At 41.1% G+C, this 22780-nt stretch overlaps 2 protein-coding genes across 2 annotated transcripts in view; one reads left to right on the forward strand and one right to left on the reverse strand.

The window, feature by feature from the left end:
- LOC101161357 (synapsin-3) overlaps positions 1-22780 on the forward strand; it is a 150826-nt gene that overhangs the window by 69368 nt on the left and 58678 nt on the right. The window contains exons 5-6 of the mRNA XM_004082870.4: positions 3864-4020; positions 4205-4294. Coding sequence (XP_004082918.3) covers positions 3864-4020; positions 4205-4294 — 247 coding nt within the window. The remainder of the gene's footprint in view (positions 1-3863; positions 4021-4204; positions 4295-22780) is intronic.
- On the reverse strand, positions 6294-22134 carry timp3 (TIMP metallopeptidase inhibitor 3). The gene is given in 5 exon segments (NM_001104857.1): positions 6294-6928; positions 9198-9319; positions 12600-12711; positions 14298-14380; positions 21874-22134. Coding segments are annotated over 5 exon segments (639 nt in total). The 5' UTR covers positions 21998-22134; the 3' UTR covers positions 6294-6730.

Genomic DNA, 22780 nt, shown 5'->3' on the forward strand with positions numbered 1-22780 from the left:
TAATATGGGCGCCTCAGCCCAAATATTTGGTGCAGCCACATTTTTGACTCGATGGCATTTAACAGCAGTTTCACCTGTTGTTCTGACACTACTGTCCACTAACATAGTACACGGTAAAGGAGCCAGCACTTACTAACGACTAGAGTGGAATATGGGATACTTATCACTTACCTTCCATTAGCCTTACGAATACTTCACAAAACACTGATCACACACACAACAATGGTATGTTTCATTATCAACAAACCCAAACCTCTCTATGACTCTACGGACCAGGACAACCTAAAACTTCACAGCACCCAACTGATGTGACTAATGCTGTAAATACAGTACAATATATTATGAGCTTCATTGTATCCGAACCCAGAAACTGCTAAAACCACTTTTTGTGTTGTGATTACACCAGAGGAGGTTTTAAGATTACGCTCCACAGCTCCTCAATGCTTCCATTGCGTTTATGCATTATGTGCTAAAAATTGCAATGTTGGTTTAATCATCTGAAAAGCCCCCAAATGGAATATAAATGCACAATAAACTGTTTTATATTATTGAAAGCTGTCTGACTCTCAGCTAAACCAATTCTTGTTTTTTGGAAAAAGCCAAGGAAAACTCGTTTGAGGGAGAAAAGAAATATTTTTCTAGAATAATATATGGAGATTATTAAATGTGTTGTCAAACTGACACTTCAAACTGTTTGTTGTAAAATAAATAGTCTCTCTGTTTTATAAATGCTCAAATGACCACATTTCTATAGAAAATTAATAATTAATGTCCTCACATTAATGTATACAATCAGCTGTTTCCTTTCATGAAGTGGCTTGTTCTCTCTATGCAGCCCCTTCCAAATTATTATTTAAATTATAGTTTTGACATGATTGTTTTAAATAATCAAAGCAAATGACAGGCAGCATGATGTTTAAGTCACTTACCATCAGAATATATTATTATTATTGAACAAACCTCCTAATGATAACTGTATTTTTTTCTAAAATAAAAGCCTTTAAATGGATTCTGTTCTTAAATGATTTTTTCTCAGAGGTGGTTTGTTTTTGTCAAACGTACCTAACATGTTTCGGCGAAATACCTTCCGCCTTCGTCAGGGTCTTAATCAGGTGGTATTGTGTGACGTCTTTACCCCTTGTGCTATCTTAAATGACCCCCCCTCACATTGAGGTGTTCTCCCTTCAATGACAAAGGTGGATAAAGGTGGAAAGATTTCATGTAATCCTGCCTAGGATAGCACAAGGGTTATAAATAGATGGTTGTGACTGGGGCGGAGTCACCTGTCAGACTTTGACAGGTGACTCCGCCCCTTGATGTCCGTTTTCCGCTGGAGGATGCTGCTCCAGGTGTGAGAGAGCAGGAAGGCCCCCTCATCCCGGTTCATGGAAGTGTGGGCTCGCTTTCGTATCTCCACCGCCTCCATCATCCATCTGTGGTGTCTGTTGTCTTCAGTCAGAGGACTTTGGGCTTTTCCCAGTCCATGATGTGGTTTTCTTGGACGGCAGTCCTCCGGTGCAGATGTTAGTGCTTTCTTCTCCAGGTCCTCCATGAAAAAGCTGCACATTCTGGCTGATAGTGTGTCGCCCATGGAAAAGCCTTCCTTCTGTCTGTAAATTGTGTTGCGGAATTGGAAATAGGTGGATGTAGTGATTTAACGGAGAAGTTGTGTAATGTCGTTAGCTGTGAGATTTGTGCGTTTCCTTAGCGATTTGTCTGCTGTTAGCTGTTCCTGCACTGTTTGTAGTGTGGCTTCTACTGGAGTGATAGAGTAATGATATTACGTCATGTGAAATGAATATTTCGTTTGCTTCCATCTTTACGTTTTTGAGTTCTTCTGCCAGCTGTTTTGCATTTTCACAATGGTAGTCTGTGTTTCCTAGGAGGGGTTTCAAAATGTCGGCGATGAATTTGTGTCGGTTGCATGTTACTGATCCCATGCTGTCTATTATGGGCCTCAGTGGTGGCTCCAGGTTTGTGTATTTTTGGAGTGCCATAGATCCGGGGGATGATGCTGGCTGTTGGTATGAGGTGGTTGTATGTTTGTTTGTCTATTTACTTTTCCTTCTGTAGTTGTTTTAGTATAGTCTCTTCTTTGCTTCTGTGGGGTCTCTTTTCAGGACCTCATATGTGTTCCGGTCTTGAAGCATCTCATTCATTTGTTTTTCATATTGTTCTGTGTCCAGGATGACTGTGGTTCTGTCTTTGTCTGCTTGTAATATTGTGATTTTCTATTATTTTTCAGATTGTGGATGGCAGCCATTTCTTTTTTGGTTACGTTGCTTGGTGGTAGTTTTGCGGTTTTGAGGATGTCTGTTATTTTGTTGCGTAATGCTGCTTTTTCTCCTGGGTCCTGTACTCTTTCACATGCTAATTCAGTGGCTACGATGAACTCCTCATGCGGGATCTGTTTTGGGGTCATGGCGTAGTTTAATCCGTATGACAATACGCTGCGTTCAGCTCCAGATAGAGTGTTTTGATAGATTGCAGATCCATTTATCATCTTCAAATGGATTGTTCTACATTATTACACAAGTAACAATTCCAATGTTATGGAAATGAGTTCCACAACATTTTACAGATTCTAAAGGACTGAAATGGTCATTTGTTAATTTTGTTGTTTTAGGAGGTCATAGTTACTGAAGTTTAATTGGGTTTGTTGTTTGTTGAGTTTAATTGAAAAACAAAGAATTTGATCTATTTGACTCTTAAATACAATTGTCATAATAATTTGGAACACGCTGTATTGTAAAGTGCCGCATATCAATGCAAAGTTGCTTTTCTCAGCTTCAGAATCTGTAAATTGTGTCTATGTCCAAAGAGTTGAGGTAATTCAAAGAATTATAGGAACACTGGAGCTAAAGCTCTAATGTGAAATAGTTAAGCAAACAGTGATGTGAAATATTTGAATCCAGGGCTATTTGAGTGGCTAAAATGTTAGCTAGCAGTTTTTAAAAACACATGTGATTCCAGCTGGATGCAGTTTGCCAAGCAACCTCTAGGGTCTTATTACAGAAGGGAGGTGTTGTCCATTATTCACTCTACGTTTGACCTTGAATTTGTACACAAACAGGGGAGGTCTTTGACCACCAACTTTTAGGCAACAACGGGTGTTTGTTTTTCCTACTTACCCATTTTTGGAAATGTCCCGCCCCGCTGGGGTTTTGTTATGTTGCAAATACAAACAAACATCGAGGACTAACGTCAGCTGACCTGCGTTCAGATTAGAGAAGGAAAACCGGTATATGCAAAGAACAGAAATCAAGACGTTGGAAAACAGTTTCATAGATGGCGATAGGAAAAAAAAGTACATTTAGGAAGATATTTCATGTCTATTTAACCCTTTAACGACGAGGATGTCACCGGTGACTTCTATGGAACAGGATCTTTTCTGCACGACAGAATCAGCTGATTTATGCTGTTTGCGTAAGCAAAGTTGCAAAGGCTGCTTTAAAGCTCAGCTTTAAAATCCTCTGGATAGACTGTAACTGAAGAGTTACGATAGTGGAAAGAATGTCCACACTTGAGAGCTAAAGCTCCTTTTTGAAAGAGTTAATAGAACCAGTTGGAATGGTAAGGTATTTTTTCTTAGTTTTGTATCTAGAACCCCTAAAGAAGAAGTATTCTAATCCCAGTGATTCACACCTCATGTCTTAAGACTGTAAAGACAGGCCAAGCTAAATAAAGGTTTGGTACTTTTTGGCATTACCCTCCTATTTGAATTACCAACCAGAAAATGTTAAAGTGAAGATCCCCAAATTGGGTTTTTACAGTTGCAAAGCCATTCCTAATTTGTTGTCTTTAAAGTAGTTAAATGTCTCTTGATGCCTTAACCCTTTGCTGTTGGGCCTTTCCTTTTGCAGATCCTTCAAGCCAGACTTCATTTTGATTCGCCAGCATGCCTACAGCATGATTCCTGGTGAGGACTTCAGGAACCTCATCATCGGCCTGCATTTTGGCGGCATCCCAAGTATCAACTCTCTCTTCTCCATCTACAATTTCTGCAGCAAGCCTTGGGTGGTAAGCTCTTTGGAATGGCTTCAAAGTCAAGCTGCCACTTCCACAAACATTTCAAATGTGCTACAAAAATACCAAATTTCAGTTGAAAACGTCTAAAACTTTCAGTTTGAGCTCAAGCTCAGGATGAGCCATCACCCAAGGGTCATAAATAAACCAGCGGCTACAATCTCTTCTTTTCTTGCAGTTTTCTCAGATGATCCGGCTCTACCACGCCCTCGGTCCTGAAAAATTCCCTCTGAATGAGCAAACCTTCTATCCCAACCACACACAGATGGTGAGTGATTTTGTCGTTTCACACAACACAAAGGTTAATTCAATTCAGGAAAGAAAAGAAAAAAATCAATACCAGCCGTGGTTTGGTCCATTTTTCATTAAATCTTTATTATAAAAATAGAAAACAAAAATTAAGTCAAACATTTATATAACCCTTATAAGGAATCTTCACCATCCCCCAACCTGCACAATTTAAGAATCAGTGTTTACACACAGACTATACACAGCTTCCTTCCTTGGAGTATTTTTTTTTTGTCTTCCATGAATCATAGTTGACTAATTAAAATCTGCCAAACGTATTTACACAAACATGAATCTGAGAAATAATGAAACGTCTGCCAGAACAGGAGGAAGAACCTCATTGTCACAAAAACATGTGGGAGATTTTACATCAAAGACTAGTGTTTATAGCTTTATCTTTACGTACATTTTCCAATGTGAAATAGAATTCTAAAAATTGGTTTGAGGCCTTTTTGTGTTGAATTGATCTCCAATATTTGCACAAATTTAACATAACGCATGTTTGAAATAAAAAATGGCTGACATAGGTTGTGTCCAAATTCCTTCAATACTCACTATAAAGCGCATTCGCCAGAGCTCTCCGAATCTACAATTCCAAAATCCAGAGCCCTAGAAATTTCCCAAAAGTCTCTGTGAATAGCCAATGTGCATCAATGCTCACTAGATAGGCGAATATAGACCACAATGCATTGCATCTGAACAGTTTTGCAAAAAAAAAATTTTTTTTAAAATAAACATTCAAAGTTTTTATCTTTAGAAGACAGTGGACTCATAAATAATCATCACAAAATGCTTATATTACATTTTAACTTTGTGAAATCGATGACGTCATATCTGCCTTTTAGAAGAAGAAGAAAAGTAGTGAGCATGGTGTGCTTTTAAAATCCAGGGCACTATATAGTTTTTTAGTAGTCAGGGGTTAGGATGGGAATACAGACATAGCCAGTCTTGATGGGTGGGTAGTTTTGTAATAAATAAAATGAGATGGGGAGATAAATAAATACTTTAAGAATATCTTATGCTATCTGTGACGTTACCCTTTCGTTAACGCTAGCTATAGCAAATGCTAGCTAAGCTAAAGCTTAGCTACCTTGAGGTTAGAAAGTACAGATTCAATTTGTGCCAAATTTTAAACTGAAAATGAAATCTAGATATTGGTTTATAAAATGATAAATCTTAAATATTTTTTATTTGGTTATTTAAGTGACAAAGGGGTTCTTCAACCTTTTTTAGGCTAGTTTGTTGGAATGAAATGAAGGAAAGTAAAAGTGAGAAAAAACCATGGATAACAGCAGGTGAAAAATGAAAAATAAAGACAATGTTGTTACTTTCATTTATACATATATAATGTTCATTTAAAATAGTTAAATACAAAAGACTGAATATACACTCAGAAAATATTTCATTATCTTTATCCTCTTTCATTGTTTATAATCGTTTGTCATTCATCGTTGTTGGGTGATTGAATAGTACCAGCAAAGGGAACCATCATTAAACACATTTAAGGTACCATAATATTCAACTAACAGGTTGTTGTGCTTCTGTGTGTGTTGTTGCATTTGGCCTATTGTCTACTTCTCATCTGCACAAACACTACATACAGAATGTGTCATCTAATGATCATAAATATTTCAATGAAGACGTTTCGGTTGATTGATTCTGTTCATCTCTTTAGCTTATGGTAAAGACAATCAAAAATCACAATCTTTTCTAAATAAAGACTCCCTGCATTTTCACCAAGTTTAACATCTTTATGATATCCTTTAATACACAATAGAGGGAGGGCGCCATTTGTAATGCAACTGTAGAAGTCACACTACAGGTGATAAGGAAGGCACCCATAAAGACAATATATATAAATCTTACTGAAAAACCAATACTTTATCCAAAGCTTTTCAAAGACAAAAAAAGGGTATGACTGACATCACACACATGTTGGCACTAAATCAGATTTAAAAAGACAGCTGACCTTAGTGGTAGTGAACAAACGCATTAGGTTCATCTTTATTTTGGCTGTTTTTCCTTTGAATGTGAGTAAAAACTGTTTTAGTAAATTAAAAAAAACGACCCAACAACAGCTGAGCTGGAGGTTTCTGATTGTAATTTAGTGCAGAAATGGGTTCCTTTAAGAGTTTTGGATTCTGATAAACGGACTATTGCTACTTCCATGACTGCTCAGTGCAAGGACCACATTGATTGCAGACTGGGAGGGGGAAAAAACATTTGAGTTTAAAGTGGAAGAGCTACAACCAGGCACTGTAAAAAAACAAAACAAAAAAAAAAAAAAACGCTCTTTCATCCCTTTTAGAGAGGCCATCAGGAGTCCTGTAATGATCGACAGGTGATTGTGTGTGTGTGGGGGGGGTGGGGGGTCTGAAGGGGCGAGAGTGAGTTTCATGGAGGACGGTCTTGGTGTTCAGGGATCGGTGGCATTGGTGGTGGTTCTGTCACGGTTGCTCGTGCCTCGGTACCAGCTGCAGTAACCCTCCTTCTGCTGGATGCAAGCATAGTGCCGGGACTGGTAGCCAGGATAGCCAAAGTGGGTTAGCATGTCCGTCCATAGGCACTCGTTCTTAGAGGTCACGAAGCAGGGCAGGTAGTGGCAGGGCTTGATCTGCAGAGAATTAACAAAAAAAAGCCATGAAACCAATGCCTTTGTTACAATTGTCCTTACAGGTGGATATGAGCAAACCTGTACAAGGCTCACAGGTGGCCTGTACAAAATTTTAAGATCGTAGACCACTTGGTGAGCCCTTAGAGCAAAACAGTTGATGATTCTTTGCTACGTGCGTTTGTGACAAGTTGTTGTGACCACTAGTACAACACGTAAGGGTGAAGTTGGTGAGGCGCATGTGTGTCCTATGGATTTTTCATTTTTTCAAGGACCCCATTAGTGATGTTCAAATGACAAGTGTGCACCCTACTAATGCCTAGCATGCAGCGCAAAGGGCAGTATACGACAGAATCACCCATATGTCGCAAGTCTGTGGAACTTGCATTATCCTACAGATACTTCACAATACACTTACCACTGACCGCGACAATGGTACGTTCCATTCTCATGGCGTCCCTCAAGGTGACGAACCACAAGGGAACCGCAAGACACATCTTTGCTACCGTTAAGATGGCCCCTGCTGTCTATGATCCCCATGGCCGTACAATCCAAAATCTCGCAGCCCCGGTACACATCAACCCCTGTACGGGTGCATGCGACTAATGCTTTGTAAACACCCCCCCTTACAGCTGCCATTTCTAATGAAAAGTCCATGTTCAAAACTCTTTTACGATTGTTTTTCTCCTCCATGTACAAAACACAAGACCACTGAACACGTGTTGCCAACTAAACCAGTTCCAATTTTTGACAAATCCGGGCTCAGATTTAGTCATAAAGCATGGAGGAGGTGGTAGAACTCACCGAACTCAGAGCATAGCTAGTTTATCAAGAGGAACCCAGAAAAAGCGACTAGCCTGACAGCACTTGCATTTGTTCTTCAGATAAAAATAAGTCCACTCTCCTGACATGATGGTAAATCCACATCCACCATTCTAAAGATGCCATTTCCGTTGGTGCCCGAGCTGTGCGATTTGCACCAAGCCTCTTCCAACTGTCGGTGGCGGACATTCACTAGACAACAGTAGCAAAACAAGATGAAGAAGAAGCTCCTCCCTACTTGTCCAGTGTGAAGACCATGGGCTAAACAGATGTCCTTCAACATACGTCAAAAGCCCGGGGTGTGTGCAGCTTAAGTCTGCACTGGCAAAGGGTTCCTTCTTTATTTACAGTACTGAAAACATTAAGGAAACCATTTCTGCCTTTCCCAGCTAAAAAACATGAAACATTCTTTAGAAGAAGCACATCCTGGCTCACACTTGCCTCCTTGTGCAGGAACGCCTAGTAAATCCAGCCGTTTTTAGTGGTTTCATTAGGAGTTTTAAGCGAGCCATTTTCCCTGCATCATTACCCCAGGTGCTCGCACAAAAAGCAGCTTTGCACAGCAGCAACTGGAAATCAATTTACTGCTCCAAGAGGTAAAAGGCTGCCTTCAGATGCGGCTAGACTGAGTCACCAGCTGTAAGGAGCTGCATTTACCCCCCCCTCCCCAGTGAAGGCGCAGGAACACTCAACTGGCACCTTCGAACGCACATTCCTTCTTTGGGTATTGAGAGTCTGTCCATCACAAGCTGGGTGACATAACTTCCTGTCAGATCTGACACCTTATCCTTCCATGTTCGTTAGTTTTTTTTGCCCTCGTGTGTTTACCCCGACTCCCGCCCTGAAGCCTCCCGTTGATGGACAACCTTCTGCGGATGCCTCTGGACTGCAACCACGTTGGCTCTGAGCAGGCAGTTTACAAGCACAGCCAACAAATGGGGGGCTCTGCTAATCCACTTCTACTGATAGGGGCCCAGTGTGTTAGCAGATGTCCAGATTGCGGCTGTACAGTAGGACGTTTGCAAGGCGGGTCGGCAGCTGCAAAGCAGCCAGCCATGTTTGGCTCACATGAAACTGGGCACCAAGACTTGAGCCCATTCCAAAGCTGTTACTTCATAATTTCCTGTCATAGTACTGAAAGTTGTTTTTTATTTCTCTTCAGCCTCAAGTCAAATTCCGGGATGTATATTAACGAATATTAAACCCTTATACAAGCTCATAACTCAGACCTAACAAAAAATAATGTGCATTTTTGTTGGCTTGTGTAGATAAAAACTTTGACATCCAACTCACAGAGGCATGAATGAAATGTCTTGTGTTGAAATCAGTCCACAGTGTATATGAATGCCAACGAAACGATTTATAGCTGGTGTGTTGCAACACAGAGGAGCAGCCAGGTCAGCTTCCTCACGCTGCATTGTTGGTTTTTGCTTCTTTCGGTTCCACTCACCCTGCATCCACAGCCCAGCTGGTAATGATGGTTGATGCCCTTCTTCTGTGCCAACGACATCCGCTCCCACCGCTCATTCAAGTTACACAGTCCAGTGTAGACCTTGCCATCATACACACGACCTGCGGGAGGGAAATGAAGCAGAACGGTTACGCGGTTCCATTTAAAGATTTCCCTAAACTGATCCATTTCCTAAAGGGGTTGCTTTGAAATTTAGGCGAGGAATGGAACTCCAGCACCACTGGATGCAAGTTTATGCAAGAAGGGGCATTTGGTTCCGTAGGGTTTCCTTAAAACAGAAAAAAATAGAAGTTGCCACATTTAAAACAGGAATAACACAGGCGTTCCCAGCCTGGGAAAGGTTCCAGCGACTCTCATGACCCTATTCTGGTCAAAGCAGATACAGATAATAGCTGGAACAGGAACAGTCAGCTGTTCTGAGTACATTTCTCTAAAGTGCCTTAAAAACAGATCGGAGAAACATCATCTGCATTCACAGACATATGTGCTATGTCATATGTTCTGTGGTCAACGTAGGTCATTTTTATAACTTATAGCTAAATTTAATCTTTCTGAACTGCAGTTTTATGTGGAATTAAAATAAGGTCTGTGGTTAAAAGTGTAGTCTTAAGTGTTATAGTTCAAATTTAACAGCATAAGAGTAAAAAATGCTCAAACTATAAATAAATGTATCAAAGAGATTTTTTTTATTTATATATCACAGAAATATTAGAGGGAGGACCATGACTTCCATGAGGCATTCTTTTCAGTTACAGGTTAAGCTGCCTGTCCTCTAATTAGTAGGTCAGAGGTTAAAATCTCAGGCTACAGTCTTTAGAGAAGAAGTTCTTTAGGTTGTGTAGCTCTTAACATCAGAGATGCAACTGGGAACGCCTAATTAACAGACGCTCTTTGACATACCCCAACTCTTTAACCGTTTACTCGACCACCGTGAATCAGTGGATTCTGATGCGCCGAAAAGCAGCTTTGAATATCGGCTTAGCACCAATTTGCAACAACTTACTAATGTAGAGTGTTGCATCACCACACAAGTCTGCTTTCCTCTGCTTAAGAATCCAATGGAATTACGCCAATTGTGGTTGAAGAGTTACGGTAGATGAAAGAATGTAAACACTTGAATTAAAGCTCCGGTGTTTAAGGGTTAAGGAAAATAAAAAAAACGATAAGTACTTTGTAATATGTTGGCAAGGCTTACCAGCATAAATCTCAAGTACTTTGTAGCAGCTTTCAGGATAAATGTTTTGTTCTTGTATAGCACTTTTCTCCCCTAATTATGGCTCGAAGCGCTTAATGGTCAACGACCCGTTCACATACACTGATGGTGGATCTGCTACCATTTATGGGGCCAACCTATAACCACCAGGAGCCGTGTGGGGTTCAGCGTCTTGCTCAAGGAAAAGTGGGAACCAAACCTGCAATTCTCTGATCAGAGGTTGACCGCTCTACCTCTTCACCACAGCTGCCCCAATTTATAATTGAAAACAGGGAAAAGAAATTCTTATCTTGATATTTCATCATTGTGCGACAAAGGCCAAAGTGGACAGGATTCAAAAAGACATAAAATTCAACCTTAAGGCCCGTACACACCGGGACGAATATTCGCCAGGCGTTATTCGCCAGCGTTTTTCGCCACGTCTTTTGTGTTCACACCCAGGCGATTTTCACTGACGGTGAGCCGAGCAAACATGCAATTTCATTCCCTGACATTAGATGGCGCTTAATGTAAACAGAAATACTCCTGTACACAAGGTGGCGCTGCGCAACTTTACGCTTCTTAAAGTCGCTTTTCGCTCAGAAGAAGAGAGCAAGTATTTACGCGCTTGTCATAATCATACAAAGAAAACATGAATATTTCAAGCATCAGTAGCTCCAACTGGTGCTTGGTTCAGGGATATTTAAGAATGTCCGTCATTATTTCTTCGCGGCAGTGTAGACGCTACTTGGCGTCTAACTTCTTCGCTGGTATGTGTGCTCAGAAAGGCAGTTTTGTGTTTGAGCGCCCCCAAGTTGTGTTTTACTGTAACTTCAGAAGCTCCAGACACGTGTGCAAAAGCGCCATTCTCATTGGTCGAATAGATTTCGACGCGTCGAAAAAAAAAAACGAACCCGAGGCGTTTTTTTTTTTTCGACGCTTTGGCGCGTGGCGTTTTTTCGCCTCGGTGTGCACACTCTCATTGGTGCCCTTTGTTAAGTCACGAGGCGTTAAACGTCGGCGAAAATCGCCGGCGAAATTCGTCCCGGTGTGAACAGGCCTTTAGACACTGATGGGGGAGTTGGGTGGGACAAGAGCCTCTGACCATATGAAGCACCTCATGAGGACCCAAGAACAACACAAGCATCCATTATTTGTCTTCTACACAACAATCCGGTCACAAGCATTCCGTCAAAGCCTGCTGAAGTTCCCATATCCTCATACAGGGAATGCAGGCAAGGGACATCCTCTAATCAGCACTTCAGAATTCAAAAGCTCAATCAAAAGGATGTTTTCAAAGCTCATCTTCGAGGTCCCAGGGTTTAAATTGCTCACAACAACCCCTGGTCATATGTTGGACTTTTTATAGAAGCCCCAAGAGCAAAGAGAGACATCAGTGATGTCACTGGCACCCGCACAGAGCAAACATAGCAGCCGCTGCTTGGCAACGCTGGACGGCTGGCTTGTGCTGGAGTTACAGTATTTATGGGTCAGGACTTAACGGCACTTAAATACACCGAAGCGCTGCAGGCTCCAAGGTAAACTGCACCTCTGTTGGAAATCGGAACCCCATAAAATGCTCGTGCTGGAAAACACCAGTCGCTTCCTGCTGTCCGGTAATGAGTTGAGAGCGAAAACCGCCGTTTCTGCAGTGACAGGCTGAAGGAAACGAGCCCACAACATTTTTCAAAAGCCCCCTGGCTTTGACACTTTGCACTGATGAAAATTGTGGGTTTTAAAGTAGTGGCAAAGTTTGTGTGACAGAACAATTGAATATTCTCCGATGATTAAATTCTGGCAGTTGATCTCTGAAAGGCATCAAAGTAAAAACATAATGAATTTTAATCCATCCGTCTTCTAAACCCGCCGTTTCTCTGTCAGGGTCACAGGGTTGTTGGAGCCTATCCCAGCTACTGTTGGACAAAGGCAGGGTACACTCTGAACAGGTTGCCAGTCTGTTACAAGGCCACACACTCAAAGGGGGAATTTAGATTCACCAATTAACCTATGACGCATGCTTTTGGACTGTGGGAGGAAACCAGAGTGCCCGGAGAAAACTGGGATTCGAACTATGTCCTTCTAGTTGTGAGGCGAGAGCACTAACCACTACGCCACTGTTGTTGCTTTAAAAGACAGGATCATCTGCATAAAAACACACCAATCATTACAACAAAGCACATCCTACTCACCTGTGATGAGGTACTGGTACTTGTTGATGTCAAATTTGACGCCACACAGGCTCTCAGAGGCGTGTGTGTATATGTGCTGGACGTGCTGGATTTTGTCAAATCCTTTGTACATCTGCAACCAAAACACAAAAATGCAGGATTTTAGTCTGGCCCTGAAGAAGCAAAAGAGAGCATGCCATTTTCCACAAATGGCCTCTACTGCTGGTGCCGTCAGTGTTGTTTGTTGTTTTGTGAATCTATTTTTTACTTGAATGTAACAGGAAATCCTGTTTAGAGTCAGCAGCATCATAAAAACAGAACAAACTGTTATCCTAGCCGGAAACTAAGGAGTTCTGAAAACACTGGAGCAACGGTCTCATGGGGTTTGTTAAAATTTGAAGGGGAATTTTGAGGTGAAACCCATGTTTATAGTACCAATCAACCATAACCAGTATAACTGCAGGCCTACATTTCACTACAGGGAAAAAAGTTGCCGTTTAATGCCAGATACTGCAACTGTACAGACATAAAGCAAGATTACAGAAATGTTTACTCTCAGTGTGAGGAGTTTAGCTAAGCTCTAATGCCTGTAAGCCTATTAATCCTCTAGCCTGGCTCCTGTTAAAGCATCAGAGCAACGTTAGCATCTGTCAGAAAAGTGCAGGGTTACATAAGAACGGGGAGAGGAAGTGACAGGCAGGCTTCCTGGCTAAAATGCCAAACCTACTTTTAGCATTTGCCCTGCAGCTGAGTGGGTGGAGAACCAGTACTGTAATAGAAAAGTCCCCAAAACATTGAGTGGAGAAATTCGTGTTTGCTTGGCCATTCATAAAAGAGACTTTAATTTAATTAGCATAAAAGTAGATGGATGACATCTTTATCAACTCGAATTAGTATTTTCTTTTACTTGTTATGGTGAATAAAGTACTTCTACTTCACAACATGTGGCTCTCAGTTGTTTTAAAGTTCAAAAGAGACAGTACTTACACTACACTACCTTAGCTGCAGTTACCTAGCACAGTCAAGGTTGAATATAGTTGAATAGTTGTTGTAGCTGTAGCTAAGGGAGCAGGTAGCAAACAATATACAATGCTAGACATACAGCAAACGCTGTCATAAAAGTAGAGACTAAATTATTTCAACTGACTAGTTTATCATTTTAAATTTGACTCAAAACCATAGACCTTATTTTTTTGAACTATTCTGAAACCAGGATTTTTACTTTGGAACACTTTAACACACACTTATTTGACATACGGTAACTCTTCAATCGCTTATGGTATCAATGTTAAACAGCTGATCTTGCTGATGTTCTTATCACTTTGCACAACATTACCAACATAACGTGTTGAATCGTGGCACAAAGCTACTTTTCTCTGCGACAGAACTAGAGGATTTATGTCGATTGCTTAAGCACGTCACTTGTGTAAAGTGTTGCGTTAATTGGATACACGGTTTAGGGGTTACAGTAGTAGAAAGAATGTCAATGCTGGAACTAAAGCTCTGGTGTTAAAGAGTTAATTTATTGATTGAAAAATAAAACATCTAACTTTCCTTTCTCTGTAAATTTGAATCTCAAATAGTGAAAGCAGAGACTTGCATCTAACCATTTAACATCAGCTTTTATACAAAAATCTGGGGGTTTTGCTTTTGCTAGCTTGAGCGTAGAGCATATTTCCCTGAGATTGTGGCGTGAAACAAGGAGTCTGACCGTCTTACCTTAATCTGCTTCACTGTGTAGCGTATCGTTCCAAAAGGCCCCACTGTCACAAACTTCTTACCCACCACTTTTGCTCGAATCACTGTGAAGACACACATTAGTTCTCAGTTTAGTGGTCAGGTTGTTTTTTGAGCATTCCATCAAACACAGGCCTGGCCAGTAGCGTTCATTAAAAAATAAGGTTAAACTTTTTTTTTTTTTAAAGTACTATTTCCAAACCTGGCGTCTTACCAACCTAATGAATTTCTGTGTTTGCCAATAAAGAACATTTCAGAAAAACACCAGGAGGCATTGGACAAGTCCTATTGGCAAGATGTTAAAACTTTTCTACTCCGTCAAATGTAGTTTAGCTAGCGGGACATTCAGAAAACATAATGTTCCTGTCTAGGTTAAGAAAGGAACAGCATGACACTGAGTCTTCCATTAAAACCATTTTCTGTTTACATAAACCATCAGAGACAAAAAAAAAAAAAGTCCTATTCAGCAGCAGGAGCCTCATATGAAAGGTGAAAAGCACTCAGCACAGACTTTAAATGTGCTTCTGCTGATGTGGGAGTATTCATGAAGTCTGTGGGAGTCATTTGAGCTGCGGGTGCTGAAGACCCTCAGAAGTTCACCTGTTGCCTGATGCTGGCTGGCCGCAGACACAACCAACACTGGAAGTGTTTGTTATCTTCCCCCTGTGGAATTTCCTTCCACATTCTTTGGAGGCTCACGTTCCCAGGAGTAGGAAAAAAAAGGAGGGAGTTTCATTAAGTCTGTATTTTTAAGGCTGACCAATGAGAAGTGGGCAGCTCAGAAAAACCTTTTGTGCCTGAAAAACAAAGTATTTTTATTTATGTTGTTTAAGAAGCATTTGTATCATTTTTTGCACCTTTAACAAACCTTTAGCTAAACCTACAGTTGAATCAGCTTAGTTGAGGTTTCAGTTATTAAAACAGATTTATATCACCGTATTAGGTGCACCGCCAATGAAGGGCTTTCCTTTTTTTTTTACTTTTGTCATATATATATATATATATATGGTGCACCGAACTATTAGACGTATAAAGAGACAAAAGAGTCAGAAGTAATTCTGTTAATCTGTCAGATTTTATCAACAGTGTTCACGGCAACTCTAGAACTTGTTTGTGACACGCTACACGTTAGCCGCATGAGTATATTTACAATGCAAACAACTGACAACGTTAGAACAAACATTTGTGGTTTTCAACTCCCAATCTTGTTAGCAACACGTAAAAAATAAAAAATAAGTCTGACAACGTGACACGTTTGCCCCGTTAGAAGCATTAGCCGTGTTATTGTATTTACATGCAACTCCCAAACGTGTTTGCAATACGCAAGAAAACAGACCGATGTCACTAAAACCAACGTAACTGTAACTACGCCAACTCCCAACCCTGTTAGTAACACAAAAAAAAAAAAAAAAAAAAAAAAAAAAAATTCTACTCGGCTACATGCTATCCGTGTTAGCATATTGACAGAGCTCTGTGTACCTCTCAATCACAGCAAAATCAGTGAGCACAACCAGAATTCATCCATACATAAAGCGCTCCTAATTATAAGTGGGGGGGGGGGGGACTATCAATTTTCTAAAAGAAAGTCAAGGCTTTTAAGTGAACCTTGTAGAGCGGAAAATCCAGCAGTTCATTGAAATAGTTGAAATAAAAGTGGAAATAGTTGTTGTGAAATGATGTTTTTTGCTGGCCTGACCCATTAATCCACCAGTCTTTCCACTTCATCACAAATCTGCTAAAAGTAGCCAAATGCAACCCGACAGACATCTGCTTCTGCAATTCCAACTGACCCAGCACTCAATTACACAGTCATTTGCAGATATAACAAGATCCTTTTGCCTCAGTTAAATACACCCCCGTCATTATTTTCACATTCTACTCTAAAAGCCAGTCCTGCAGAGACCCAAATGTTGGTGCTGAAGGAACGGCGTGTCAGCTGACTTCTCTGAACTCGATCCACAACGGACCCTCTTGTTGGCCTGCAGCCACTAATTGACAGATGATGGTGCCATTACTCTGGGGAGATGTACGAAAGCCCCCAGCTGCTGTGGAAACCAAGGACATGTGTCGAGTGCCCCCCCGCTGTGACCCCCAGACCTCTGCCTCTTATGTTCATGAGCTACTTCCATCTGTGAAAAGGTCTGAATTACACATTTAGTGCACAGAATTTCCCAAATTTGTTTGTAAAAGTTATCTTTATAATTTGTTGTTTGATATGCACCAAACATCTGCAGCAGGTAACCTTCAAAAAGCTGAAACCCCTTTGACCTCTCAATTGAAGGTCACTGAAAAACCAGGTACAGTTCACCGTCTAACCTCTAGGAGTCTGTCTAAGCAAACTAGAGAGATCAGTAATCCCAATGTCACCTGAGTAAAGGGGTGGGACATAACCATTTTGTCATATCAATCAAAATTATATATTTACAAAAATGCTCTCAATATTCAAATGTGCACTCCTTTAAAAAGTTTCAATCATTTATTAGTATAGTATTTAGTGGTATAAGAACTGTCAGCTGCCTGTCACTCATGCTTAGATCTGACATTCATAGATGTCCAGTAAATTCTTAAAAGTTCCAGTATGGCCAGAAACCTTTAAGATTCGGTGGTCTCTCGTTAATCGTGGGAGTTACTTTCTAAAAGAAACCCAGTATCTGCAATGGGAACTTCTTTGTTTTATTTTTTTTACAAATTTTCTAGATGTTTAAAGGATGTAAAACTTTTCTCTACGCAACAAATACACATTTCTCAGACAGAGATGAACGTTTTCACATTATTCTTTCGTCTAAACTCTTAAGAGTTCAAACTTTCGTAGAAAAAATGTTCAGTGTTTTAGAATGAAAAACGGATCTGATAACAATTGAAGGTTTATCCAAATAGTAATTGGTGTAAACTTGTATAGCGCTTTCTACTTTCCTCGAAGGCCCAAAGTGCAATCAGAACACATTCTGTTCAGGAGACACAGCACGGAGGAAGTTGGTTATATACAGGGTATAATGCAAAGAACAACAATAACTGAGCTCTTGCCCATTTCAGTCAGACAAAAGTACCAACCAAATTTCTCTATTATCAAGGAACTGGTCAAGTTCAATCGCATCACAATCTTCATATTAAAAATCCCCTCCCCTGCTAAACATGTCGAAAGGCGGTGCAGCGATGCACATGAATCCTCTGCAGAGAATCCGACACACATTTCCAAGCGTGGGAAGCTTGTTGTGATAAGAGAGGTAACCGGGGCTCCCACAAAGACAGTGAATCCATCCTTCATTCAGTGGGTTATCTTTCGCCTCAAGCTGCAGATTACGCAAGCGCCGATGCAAAATCATAACGCCAGCGTATCATTTTGTTAAACATTTATTTTAGCCCACATGCCAACTGCAAGCAAGATGAGAAGAGCAGCTCATTGGTGTGTAGTGGAGTGAAAGCCATGCATGGGGTAAGGGATGCTAGAGTCAGTGTTAGAGGAAGTGAGTGGGAGGAAGTGTTACTCCCATGATGAAGACCCCCCCTCGAAAATAAACAAAAACTGAATCCCTGCTGTTAAAGTTTCCATCAAAAAGAACAGTCTGAAAATAAACTGCTTTGAGAAGCAGCTCACAGAGCATTAGAGCGCTTTGATGGGCAACAATAATGACCTGTTGAGGGTTTGATGACGCAAAGCGTCAACTGCAAAGACCCTACATACGTCTTATCTTTAGCACCATAAAGAGGATGGTCAAACCCAACCACAGTTCAGATCATCCCTGAAGACTGCCGGTCATTTTACCAGCCGTCTGTGTGGCATTAGGCAGTGGAGAGATAACCAATACCCGTCAACAAGCACCTACCATTGTCAAAGTACCGTTACCTTGGTACTGATTTGCATTCCTTTATCTTCTCTATTCCTTCAGTTGGTTCCACTCAAACCCAGGTGTAACACACTTCTATTATGTCGAAAGAGTCACTTCTAAACAAACTGGACAGAAAAAAAAACAGACAAACACACTTAAGGTGATTAGCTCATTGGCTTGCCATACTTGGTCCATGACTTTGCTCTTGGACATTGTCCTAGGCCCTTGTTTGGGCCTCTGGTTGGAATTAAACCCACCCCTCAGTGGCTGTGTGGTCATCGGACATCTGATACACCTGACTCAGAGGACTGACATTCCTACCCTGCATGGAATCCAGCCCCCCCGACTTTCCATCCTTTTTAGGGACATTTGAGGAAAAGTGTATAAACTGACTCACTCTTGCATAAGAAAATCTCCTGATAACATCCCTCTAGAGAAGGAGCGCAGAGCGCTGGCCGCAGGGAGTGGGGTTTTAGCGGATACTACATAACTCATTAACTGGAGGAGTACTGGTACCAGGGGAATGTTGTCACAAAGCCATGAGCAAAACGTTTCTCTACCTCCATCGTCCTTCACATGTTTGCCAGCTCATTTACACTGAGGAAAAAATGCAATCCTCACACCAGGATCCCTCACGATCCCAAATAGAGCCAGGAAAAAAGAAAGAAAAGAAACAGAAACTTGCATTGGAAATAAGCACTACCTCGTCATAGGGCCTGGGAACGTCTCAACAGAGGTAGAATCTAATCCTGTTTTGGTATTATTATATCAACAGAAATGCCCATTTTGGGCTTTATTTTTTTGAACATGACAGAAAAGATAAACAGAAAGCTGCCATCATCCGTTCTAAGGGATATTTTGTTCCCTAAACACTTCTATTTAGAGTCTGGCAAGTGAAAAGGAACAGACTCCAATAACCCAATTTTCTAACCTTTTCTCCTCATTGGGATTCAAGCAGCAGCACCAGTGCTGGAGGCTGATTATGGGTCAGGGCCAAGATAACAAGCGCAAGACGCTTTGAACTCCACCGCCGCTTTTAAACTGGTACGATCCAGACTAGTTGCCTTTGATGTTGTAGGTGGGAATGACAGGGTTTCTCCCTTCCAGCCTTAAGGGTCTTACCCAGAATCCTAGAGTTTTCCCATTTAGTTTCATCCAGGCAGGATGGGCAAAGGAAGGAGACATTTTTGGTTTAATGTTGAGTGTCAAAGGTCATGTCAAGTGGAAGGATTTACCTGCTATTGTCACAAGTGGGACTTTTACTCGCATGTTAAGACTCACATCCTAAGTTAGTTGGTTATACCTTTCTGTACATTGTACCAGTTGATCAGAAGACATCATCATCTGTTCTGGATCCAAGAGTTTTTTTCCACCCCAGAGTACTGAGATGTAGGAGGCAGAGCAGACATTCATAGCTCCGCTGAGGCTCAGCCAGGACCTTGAAAGTGGGATCTGTGAAACTCATGATTGATCAGTGTCCTCAGTCCTAGATTCTACACTTGGCGAGTCTCAACGGGAGTCAGTACCTTGAGCTATCTGAACTCCTGAAGGGAAAGATTGTCCAAGGAAGCGGCGGTTCTGAGTCAAATCAGGGGCTTGAGACACGCCCACCCAAGTGCAGCGAAAGTTTGGAGCATGAAAAGACAGAGAGGACGGCATTTGATTCATTCATGGCTTCCATTGATACATGCGGGATCTGTGGGTAGGCTAAACATCCACCTCCTTTCCTGTGAGAGTCAGAGCTTTGGTCGAGTTTTCACCCACGTCAGGAAAAACAAAACAGCCTCCTACTGTCTGTTCATTTTTGTTTTTTTTAAACAAAGCCTGAGGATACGGAGATGTTTGTTGCGTCATCATGAAATGCTTTCACAGTTTGAGAGAAAACAAAGGAACATTTGGGGAAAAAAAGAAGAGAAAAGGACAGCAGGAGTGAAGCCTTCACACTCTGGAGTGTGACAGCTCACAGGACTTTTTATGAAGCCATCAAATTTACAGTTTCAACATTTTTACAACCATTTCAACTAGTGGGCGAGGTTTCCAAGACCACGTGGTTGGTGACGTGAAGTGGCACAACATCTCATGAATTTGGGAAAATGTTTGAAAAGTTTTTAAGTTTTGTCTCGTGCCACAAATCGTTCACATCCCATTTATTGCAACTTTTGTTTCTCAGAAAATTAAAATGGAGAAAGTTTTGAGACACCTGGATAACTGTGTTGAACCAAAAGTTGTTTAACGTCTAAACATGTTCTAAGTTCCACATCCTACATGAGAGTTTGAAGAAGACCTTTACAAAGTTCCAAGTCATTGAAGGTGTTTATTTAGAGTTCTATTAAGCAAACGAAGCCCAACCAAACACAAGGACACTTTGCTGGACTGGGATTCTGATTGACTCCAAAATTGCTAATTTGTGAGATAGCGCCATATTTTCCCAACAATGAATTCCTCTTACTAATAAGCTGCAGACGCCAAAAATTGGCATAATTTAAATATATATACATTTCATGAAACAGACGAGGAATCTGGTACATTAGCGCAACCTAGGAACAACTATTCTTATTAGCATAGCATAAAGAACATTCTAACAAGTCAATTAAACTCTGTATATCACTTTGAATGACCAAATATGTTGAAGTCTTGATCCTGTGTGGTTTTGGAACAATTCCGCCAGGCCCACCATAAAACTGAGCAGCACTTCTTCTATGTTGTCAGAAAATACTGACATGTACCTACAGCGCCCTCTGGTGGTTGTTAGTATTATTTTTTTCACATATATTGAGTGTAAGTCGCACCCCCCAGCCAAATTACGGGGGGGGGGGGGGGGGATAAATAAACAGTCAAATAATTCCCAATTAAAGGAAGCCTTCACACTCTTAAAAAATCTTTAATTAAAAAAATAAATAACTATCACACAAACCTTTCTAAATACTTATGGGACGTCTTAATGTTCTTTTGACTCAAATAAATAAATAAAATAGAGACGTGAGCTAATATCCTGCATCTGTAGTTTACAAAATCTTGGCACAAAGATTCTTTTCTTTCCATAACAAACCCTGGTGAAGTTAGCATCCAAACCAAAATGTTGCAGTGAGTCAACACAAGGTGTGAGGATGAACCGCAGAGGGTTTGTGCCATCAGGATGAAACACTTCCTCATTTCAAGAAGCAGCACCAAACACACTCAGAAAACACAAATGCTGAACCCATGTGAGTGGGCTCAGCCGGCCCGCCTCCCTGCAGGGGGATATCACCTAATCCTCAGGTCTCTGCTGGTGTTTTCCAAAAACAGAGACCCGCCATCCCGGCCGGGCACATGTTATTCTGGGCATGTCCTGCTACTAAAACAAGCTTTGCAGCCCACTCCAGCGCTGTTTACGAGCAGAGCAGGCTGTCAAACGCAGGAATGCCACAAATAATCAGCTGTGGAGCTTTCACACTAAAAGCTTTGGGGGTGTGAACAGGTCAACAATTTTTAAAAAAGTAAGAGTTTGTGCTTCACTTTCCAAACAAATGTGGAGTCTTTAAATTCAGGAGGGAACATGAAAAGTACAATTATGCTTCTGTTGATTTTTAATATTGAACAGGTGGAGTTTAGTTAAGTTCAGTCGTGGATTCAAAGCAGAAAACGCGCTTTTACTGAAGGCATGTTTCTCGGATTTTCACAATAAAAGCTTAAAATGGCTCAATTCATATCAGTCAGTTCAAAACAAATCATTAGTTTCCCACTAAACTCACCTATGTCGGAGTTGCAGAAGGCGTCCTGCGGGTGCGTCATAGCGCACGAGCAGCCCTCTGTCATGTGCGGCGCGTGCAGGCTGCAGTAAAGGAACAGCAGGCTGATCAGATTGACGGCTCGCATGTTTGCGGGGCTCCTCTGTCTGCCTCGTGCTGCGGGGATTGGCGGTATTCGGTCCGGCTGGATGCGCTCCGTGCGGGTCTCTTGTCTGTATCCCAGAGCTGCTGCAACTGCTGCCGCTGCTTCTCTGAACCGTCTCTGCTCACGCCGAGGCGCGCGGCCCTTCATATACTGCAGGCGCGAGGATCGCCCCTCCTCCACTGCTCCCTCGCAGCCAATCAGAGGCCGCCGTCGCCCCTGTCAAGATGACAGAGCTAGTTTCACATTTTCCATTCTTTCCTGTTTTTTCCAATTTATTTTCCAGTCAGACCAAAAAAAAAAAAAAAAAAAGATGAAGACGCTCAACAAGAAACTGAAACAACAGCAGAGAAAGTATGTGGGTAAATAAATAACAGGGACTTGACTTTTCTAACAGAAAAAACAGCAAAAGAGCAACTTTCTAGAATGTTCAGCATAAATTCTGAAGTCTGTTTATTCTCAGTGAACTTTAACAAGATTCTAAAAGAGACTTTTATTATTGGAAAGAGAAAAAAAACAACTTTCTTTTATTCTTAACAGAGTATATATTGTGTCTGAATTCCTTCCCTAATCACTATTTAGTGCGTTCACCATTTTCTAGTGCTGATCTCCAATTCCAAAATCCAGAGCCCTAGAAATTTACCAGAAGTCTGCAAAATACCAGTGTCAATCGACGCTCACTAGATTGGCTAATATAGACCACAATGCATTGTGTCCATTAGATTTTTGCCCAAAAAAATGTGTTTAAATGTTTTTTTTAAATAAACT

Source organism: Oryzias latipes, chromosome 23 (assembly GCF_002234675.1).
Source record: "Oryzias latipes chromosome 23, ASM223467v1".
Classification (NCBI taxonomy): Eukaryota; Metazoa; Chordata; class Actinopteri; order Beloniformes; family Adrianichthyidae; genus Oryzias; species Oryzias latipes.